Source organism: Cyclopterus lumpus, chromosome 1 (assembly GCF_009769545.1).
Source record: "Cyclopterus lumpus isolate fCycLum1 chromosome 1, fCycLum1.pri, whole genome shotgun sequence".
NCBI classification, from domain to species: domain Eukaryota; kingdom Metazoa; phylum Chordata; class Actinopteri; order Perciformes; family Cyclopteridae; genus Cyclopterus; species Cyclopterus lumpus.
Window position 1 is genome coordinate 5,481,617 of NC_046966.1, and position 7,846 is coordinate 5,489,462.

General features: G+C 43.1%; 1 protein-coding gene across 1 annotated transcript; it reads left to right on the forward strand.

Moving 5' to 3' along the window:
• Window positions 1-2,379: 2,379 nt before the first annotated feature.
• Window positions 2,380-7,100, forward strand: rnaseh2a (ribonuclease H2, subunit A). The gene is made up of 9 exons (XM_034540391.1): window positions 2,380-2,509; window positions 2,817-2,946; window positions 3,108-3,179; window positions 3,304-3,430; window positions 3,526-3,613; window positions 3,794-3,931; window positions 4,069-4,156; window positions 4,361-4,484; window positions 4,866-7,100. The coding sequence occupies exons 2-9, from the start codon at window positions 2,820-2,822 to the stop codon at window positions 5,026-5,028; spliced, it is 927 nt and encodes a 308-aa protein (XP_034396282.1). The 5' UTR covers window positions 2,380-2,509; window positions 2,817-2,819; the 3' UTR covers window positions 5,029-7,100.
• The last annotated feature ends 746 nt before the right edge of the window (window positions 7,101-7,846 follow it).

Genomic DNA, 7,846 nt, shown 5'->3' on the forward strand with positions numbered 1-7,846 from the left:
TAAGTTTATTGTCGTTGTTGATATCCTAGGGTGTAACTTTATTGTGACTGATTTGATAATTACACTAATACATCTGCACCACTGCTTTTGGAAAAGCATGTTTTTGTTTTCAACAAGATGTTCCCTGGAGTTTTTTTTCTTCTTCTTGTGGCCAGAAAAGGACAGATGCAACCTTTTTCTTTGTACATAGCACCCTCTGTGTTTCTATCCTTTCATCGCATTGACTTCACTGAACTGAACAATTTAGCATTTAAGGGGAAAAATAGGAAAAAGAGAGGGAAAGAGATGTATTGCAGCTTAACGCTCAGTCTTACCTCAACTCGGTTCATTTTGTGCCAACAGCAAAGGAGAAACACGACACTGGATACCTGTGCTAATAGTGCTGAAGGTGTTCAAAATGTCAGAGCAGTCCACGTGTGCGTCTTCCTGTTTCTCTCTCTCGCTCTTTAAGTATAACATTTTGTCGCGTCAGATTTCTTTCCAATAACTGAGTTAAAATCTATAAGTGCAAAGTCTCCACCAAATCTCTGCAGATAATTTACCAGCTTTGGGTCCTACTTAAGGATTAGAATCACATGTACGACTGCTCTGCTGCATGTAGGCCAAATGCATGTTTTCGTCTTTCCAGTTTTTTTCTTCTTCTTCCTCACTCATATTGTGCCCAAACAGCCCTCTTCCTCTTCAGCAATGTGAATAATGGTCATTACCACGGGCTGCACCTCTATTACGCGACGCATCCGTCATCATTTTATACTGACCCTTTTACCATGTATCTATTATTTTTTATGTCAGTAATAATGCATCGTGTGTCACCCCTTTGCTTCTTCCATTTTGTATAATTCTGGATAGTTTTTGTAAAGTGTTTGCTATACATTCACTTCAGTATCTTTGCTTCCATACGAGAAAAGCAATGTCGGAATGTTATTGTTGTCATCTATTAAATCAATTTATTTATAAAAAACAAACAAAAAACATCCTGTGTCAGAGTGTTATTTCAGTGGAGCAGTAAGCAAGGGAGGGGTAAAAAGAAGAAAGATATATAACAACACGCAGCTGACGTGTGAACTGTAATAACAACACAATCAGTGCCTCACCAAGCTAAGCTGTTGAGTGTGTTTGTGTGTGTGGTAGGCTAAAATTGACTACTAATTCCCCACATTTAATCGGCTGGGGACTGCGTGTTACTGAGAAACACAAAGAGGGCCATTCAGCGAGGCAGAGAGACACAGAGAGAGAAGGGGTGGGTGTAAAGAGCCAGAGGCAAGGCCAATTTCAGCTCAGAGAACCAGCGTACACTTGGACTTTTGTACATGGCTTCCCTTTCACCCGGCCCTCTCCTCTCCACCTGAGGCTGCCTTCCTGCCTCCACACCCAGCTGCTGTTTAAACCCATTCACTGGGCATCCAAAAATCTGAATGTCAACTTCACTGTAGTGGGCGATCAAGATGTAAGACTGATGACGTGGTGATTTTATTCCTTCAAAATCTAAAGCTTTGAAATCTGGAGAGAATGCATCGGTACAAGTTAACAAGGACGCAAAATGCATTGAAAATCAGCAAAATATTAGATAGACAGATAGATAGATCAATTATATTTCAGAACTTTATCGTAAGTTTTTACTCCACTGTAATTATTTGACAGCTGTAGTTGCGTGGTACTTTGCAGATTAAGATTATATATATTCTTAATACAATCTTAATCTGCAAACAATTCTGCACAATAGATTTATTTCACCAACAGTGTAGATATCTGATAAAATGTTGGTGACGAGCTGGAACATCAACATGATTCTTACATTATAATGCGTCACTAATAGCTATTTATTCACATGTTATAAATATATATATATATATATATATATATATATATATATATATATATACAAATATGACTACAAATATGACACTCTGAAAAGGGGCCCATTCCCTTTTATCTATACTTCTTATAGCTTTTTGATAGCTTCAGTACATTCTGCTGATCACATTTAACGCTTTGTAGCCCGCTTGTTTTTTTTAATTACTTTTAACCGGCGATCAAACCAGTATCGGTACTCCAGACCAGCTGGTGGCGGTAATGCACCTAAACCAGTTCAAAGAGGAAGGAGAGGAGACATGATGAGGACAGTGAAGCAGAACATACTATAAAGTATAAAAGACAGTTGGAGCCTTCCATGGTTGGAGATACTGTTTTTTTTACACGGGATTTCAAAGTGGATACGAGACTTCTTAATAAACATCAGATTGTTTAATAGAATATACATGTATTTTTATTTTTTAATGTATTATCTTTTTTATTTATTATTATTTTCCCCGACATACTCTGATACGAAAAATGCGGTATGTAACTAAAATGTGGCCTTGCAATACGTCCATAGACTGTAAAGGCGAAGAAGAAGAAGAAGAAGAAGAAGAAGAAGAAGAAGAAGCCAGTGACGTCATTCCAGGGGCGCCAAATCCGTCCGTGAAGCAGCGCACCAGGAGCTGTGAACAGCGCTGTCGCCTCCACTTTGGTGAGAATGAGCTTTGTTCACTACGTTCAGGGTTTTCTCGCGAGAGCCCAAACTGCTCGTTTTGACACAAAACCATGGTAACAAAGGCCGGCTCGAGTAACGTCAGTTAGCAAGTCGGCTAACTGGTTTGAGTTGTGCTCACGCTTCCGTGTGTTTGCTGCTGCTCGCGTGACGTCGGCTGACACGGCGGGTCGGCACGAGTAAGGACATCGAGTAAGACTTCAACAAGACGAGATAAAATAACCTTAAATGGTGTGTCTCTCTCTCTCTGTTTCTGTCTCTCTCTCTCTCTCTCTCCATCTCTCAGGTCATGGACCTCAGCCCCTTTGACACAGACAACTCGGTCAGCTGCCGACTGGCCTCTCAGATCCCTGATGTCTGCCGGACTGAGGACTGCTGTTTGGGCATCGACGAGGCCGGCCGGGGGCCCGTGCTGGGTACGCCGTCGGTTAATTGTCCCGCACTCCATCCCGACACTACGCATTGCAGTCACCTGTAATCCATCGTGGATCTGATACACCTGTCTGCCACGGTTCTGAATGCATTGTTCCGCGTGGTAGTCCACACGCTTTAACAGTGTTCATGTTCTGTGTCGCAGGGCCGATGGTGTATGGAATATGTTTCTGTCCGGTTTCCAAAAAGCAGGAGCTGAAGGAATCCAAAGTGGCAGGTAATCCTGTCGGCCTGCGTCGCCACAGACGTCGCGCAGTCTTTCTGAGCCGGTTCTTCTTCTTCTTCTCCTCCCCCTTCTCCTTCTTCACATTTGTGTTTCATCTCCGTTGCTCCCTCATCAGATTCAAAGACTCTGACCGAGGCAGAAAGAGAGAATCTTTTCCGAGCACTGGATGAAGCCCGGAGTTATATCGGCTGGGCTCTGCAGATTCTCTCCCCGAACACCATCTCCACCAGCATGTTGCAGAGGTACGTGTTACACATGCCGTATGCCACAGAGCGGTTCTCTTCTTCATAAGATGTGTTTTATATTCACACCCTGACGAGATGTCTGCTCGTGTTAGGACAAAATACAACCTGAACGCCCTCTCGCATGACACCGCTATTGGTCTGGTCCAGTATGCCTTGGACAGTGGAGTTCAGCTCAAAGAGGTATGTGATTCATGTAAATATAAAGGTGGACACCTCGGGCTGTTTTTGTTGTTGCGTACAGATGGAAACATTCAACATTAGACGGCGCCACGCATTCTCATTTTCACTCGTTTGTCTCATTTCTTTGCTCCCTCCTGTCTAACGTGGCCTTCCCTCGTCCACCTCCCTGCTTCTCTGCAGGTCTTCGTGGACACGGTCGGACCGGCAGAGAAGTACGAGGAGAAACTCTCGAAGCTTTTCCCAGGTATCGAGGTGACGGTGAGGCCAAAGGCCGACTCCCTCTTCCCCGTCGTCAGTGCCGCCAGTATATGTGCGAAGGTCAGTAGCCGACCGGATCTCCCTCTTACCTCAGCAGTCGTAGTTCAGGGTTACCGCGCCGACGGCTGCTGCTGCAAAGCTCTGTCTCCACTTTTTCAGCTTTGTTCAAAATCAGTCACTAGCTTTCTGTTCCTCAGGTGGCCCGGGATCGCATTGTGAAGGGCTGGAAGTTCGCCGAGGACCTGGAAGACGTGGATGCAGACTACGGCTCCGGATACCCCAGTGGTGACAGAAACATGCCTGTTATCGTGCCTCTATAATGACATCTGTGTTTTAGAAATACTTCAGAATATACCCTTAAATCTGAATTCACTCCATCAACAGATTTATTTCAAATTTCATGCCACCGCTAACGTTACCTCAACAAGACTGACACGGTTATCGATGCCTGTAGATGAACAGATCTTTTCTTCACCTCTGTGTTTTCAGACCCCAAGACTAAAGCGTGGTTGCTGAAGTACCTGGACCCAGTGTTCGGTTACCCTCAGTTTGTTCGATTTAGCTGGAGCACTGCCCAAACCCTGATGGACAGCAAGGGTGTGACAGTCCACTGGTAAAAAAAAAAAAAACTGCTTTTGACTAAAGTCCTTAGACGTATAAAAAGCAGAGGTTTATTTGGGGAGTTAAAGAATACCATTGAAACTCTGCATTAAAACATGATCTTCCTTATCTGTGACACAAATAATTAAATTAAAGCATTAAAAATAGTTTCCAGCTGTTAACCGAGTCCATAGAAGCCAAAAACAACTTAATTAAAAATAACCAAAAAAGCTTTTGAAGTTTGCTTTGGTGCGTGCATGAGAAAACCACATCCCCTTTGATTTCCAAATCATGCTTTAATGTCTGTGCAAATCCTTTTGACTTAATGAGACAAGAACTAACCACAGTATAAAAAAAAAAAATCAGTTAAGTGTTTGTATTAAATTGTCCACAGGGACGACGAGGACGAGGACGGGGAGAAGGCTGCCCAGCGGCAGAACAACAAGTCCATGTTGGCCTACTTCAGTGCATCAGCTGGAGGTAACGAGCAAAACCCGACCCGCCAGACGCACCGCTTCTTCAGCGAGCGCAGGCTGAAGAGCCTCGACACACTCTGAAGACGACACTCTGAAGACATGCGCGCACACTGACTGGAAATCATAAGCTCTTTGTGAGATTACGACACCGACGTGGACTTTGATGAAACATTACGGACGTTTTGTGTTTGTATCGCCACTGCAGACGTAAATGAAGATCTTTATTTTTTCCTGTTTGTAAAAGTTTTTTTTATTTTCATTTTTATAAAACTCACGTTTCTCCCTTCGTAAGAGCGCTTGCTTTAAAAGTTCTACACAATACAAGAAACAAAAAGGCATTGTTGTGGAATAGGTCGCAATCCTCAGCGCTAATACTGCCCTCTTGTGGCGATACGACAAACTACACCAGGGTTTTAAAAGACTGGAACGCGATGCTGCATGTTGTGTCGTCTGACATGAACAAATGCAAACGTATCATCAAAAGAAACATGACAAACTGCAGAATGAAAACCACTCTACACAGCTTGTTCCATCTACACTGATATCACAGTCTGGCAGTACTGCATAAAGACTTATAATGTATGTGTTATGTACCACATATCTGGGGATTGTATGGTTCCTGAGTTTTGGTGCACAAAACAGGGGAATCCAAACATTCATTACTTATCATTTAACAAAAGGAAAAAGTTGTTTGGCATTGCAATTTTTTAATTACGAAGTTTAATTTTTAATTAAGAAGTGGCTAAAGACATCTCGGTCGACTAATCTGTATAATGACCCAACAAGGCGCTGCATCGATTGATCTTGACATGTCTCCTGTTGGTGTTGTTGTTGTGGATCTGTCGCACGTCCTCTGAGATCTTCATTCCCTTCTGACTCTCCCGGCTAACTCTTTCACATGTTGCTACGCGGGAACACAAAACCATGTCGTCAGAACAGAGACTTTCCTCGTTAAAACCGATGAAGGCGTGTCCATCCGGCCGCCGTCGCTAATTCCCGTTGGGTTTGTGTCGAGACTCTAGGATCTTCTTCCCGCAGTTCATTGCCAGAGTGGAGATGGCAAACGAGGACAGGATCATGATCGAGCTCTTCACGAAACGAGACGACGCTCCTCTGGAGGTCGTCCTCAGGACTCTTCTGTGGAAAGTCTCTCTGTCGAACGGTGCGATGGCAGTCGCCGTCTGGGCCGCGGGCTCCATGGCTATAGCGGTTTCTCCGGCGGCTGAAGACGGCTAGTTTTCTGGTCTGCTTCTGTCTGGATCTTTCCTTCCTGACACGTGGAAGCGCTTGAGCTGTCGTGTTCTGGCCGATTCCTTCCCTGAGTCCTTCCCGCCTGCATTTATAAACTCTCGGCCCCCACCGCTAATCCCTCTCAGTAGCCTGGTCTGATGCTACGTCAACGGGATTACAATGGTTGGCCCGGGCCGGCAGAGGATCAAGTCGGCAATCTATTTCTGTCTGTTAGATCACCCCTGCTGTTCTTTCATGGTTGATGAATGGAGTTGTTTATGGGATGGAAGCTCGTCAAGGGTCAAAGACTCTGGTGTGTGAACATATAATTAGAAAAGGGGCATGAACGGTGAAACGATAAGCGCAAAGTACCCAGTCAGTCACGGTGGTCATTTCCACAACCGAAAAGAAGCTCTTCACGCCTCGTATAAGATCAGTGTCATCTTGAACTTTGGTTTGCGTCTCAAAATAACTTAACTAACTAAGATAAAATATCTCCCAAAGCAAACGGCTTCGTTAACCAATAGGAAAAAAAGCATAATAACCAAGGTACACAGGAGTTGATGCAGATTAGAGCCTGCTAATATTTGGCAGCTAGTTAGCGTTTCCGTGGATTATGGACTGTAATTGATACCAGTCGAGTCACTGTAGACGGTTGCCCACGACGACTGTGCTGAAGATCAGTCAAAGGTCCTGAGAACATCTGATTAGGAAACGGTACAGGACAGTTATACAATAAAACTCAAAATACAAGTTAGCCTATCATTGTTTCCTTATTTAAGGCCTCCAGTCAGGCACATAGCTTGTCATTAAGGTCTTTTAGTTTAAAAGTGTATATTATGCATCTACATAAATTGGGTCTGTGAAATGGTTATCTAAGAATTATAACATTGTGCTTGATCATTAAACGTTGCATATATAAAGATGGTATATAAAGATTTGCGCCGATAAAATTCAGTGTGTCCATTACTCCCACGCATGTTGGCTTTGAGCCAATAGAAACTGATTTGATTGTGACACTCAGCAGTAAGTTTATAATTTTAAGGTCTTTTAATACCTTGTTAAATTAGAACTATACCAGTCTGGCTATAGTTCATTTTCAGAAAGCTTTAAAAAAAAATGATGTAGGCTATGAATGTGAATTGAATTATGTTATTATTCATTAATTCTGTACCCTGAAATAACTTACTTGAAATATGCAACTCACCTGTACTACTTACTGTGTACTTATACTTTAGAGGATTCAGACTAAAATTCAAATGTAAGTGCATTATTATTCATTCCATCATCATGTTGGAATTGAAAGCTGCCGATGCCAACATTCAGAGAGATGGTGAAACGTAAAGCAGACATTGTTTGTCTGGAGGCCCTGAAAAACACTTCGGGGGTCACAGTCAGAAACTTTGAAATACACTCAGAGGAGGCCATTTCCCAATCCGTGTATTAGTCACTTATGAAGTAGAGCATGGATTTAATCAGAAGAGCTATTTTGCTGGTAGTAAAGTTATCAGTGCTCTAAGTTAAGATTGAGTCTTACGCCGGGAAAATAACGTTGTTCTCATGCGTGAAATACGCAAACAATTGCACCAAATTCTTCAAAAGCACTCCTTGGGGTTCCCGGTGGTCCATCCACCAAATGTGAAGTAGACCAGGTGGTGTTCCTCATATC

Coding starts and splice junctions, on each gene's coding strand:
- rnaseh2a (XM_034540391.1), top strand. CDS start 2,820: ATGGACCTCAGCCCCTTTGACACAGACAACTCGGTCAGCTGCCGACTG. Junction 2,947..3,107: donor CGGCCGGGGGCCCGTGCTGG/GTACGCCGTCGG, acceptor TCTGTGTCGCAG/GGCCGATGGTGTATGGAATA. Junction 3,614..3,793: donor GTGGAGTTCAGCTCAAAGAG/GTATGTGATTCA, acceptor GCTTCTCTGCAG/GTCTTCGTGGACACGGTCGG.